We start from the raw sequence: 286 nt of genomic DNA on the forward strand, positions 1-286 counted from the left end.
AAGAAACGGAAGCCAGGCCGGCCCAAGAAACACTCACCAACAAAGGAAGATGCTACTGAAACCATAGTTGCTAAAAAACCAAAGTCTCTGAATCTCCTCCTTCATCGTCCACTGCTCTCACACAAGCCAAAAATGCGTCCAAAGTTGAAAGCTGAAGTTAAGGTGAGTTTACCATTAGTGTTAGTGTGAAAAAGTCTGTCATCAAGATGTACTATATTTTCTCTTTTAAAGTTGTTATAAAAAGCTCTTTTGGTCCATATTTCATTAAAGATAAAAGTCATAAACC

General features: G+C 37.8%; 1 protein-coding gene across 1 annotated transcript in view; it reads left to right on the forward strand.

Annotated features, from left to right (window-relative positions):
* Window positions 1-286, forward strand: part of LOC119594092 — a gene marked incomplete in the record, with an annotated part of 59,988 nt that overhangs the window by 55,128 nt on the left and 4,574 nt on the right. Inside the window, 1 exon segment of the mRNA XM_037943147.1 lies at window positions 1-162. Coding sequence (XP_037799075.1) covers window positions 1-162 — 162 coding nt within the window.

The sequence above is a fragment of the Penaeus monodon genome, chromosome 33, assembly GCF_015228065.2.
Source record: "Penaeus monodon isolate SGIC_2016 chromosome 33, NSTDA_Pmon_1, whole genome shotgun sequence".
NCBI lineage: Eukaryota > Metazoa > Arthropoda > Malacostraca > Decapoda > Penaeidae > Penaeus > Penaeus monodon.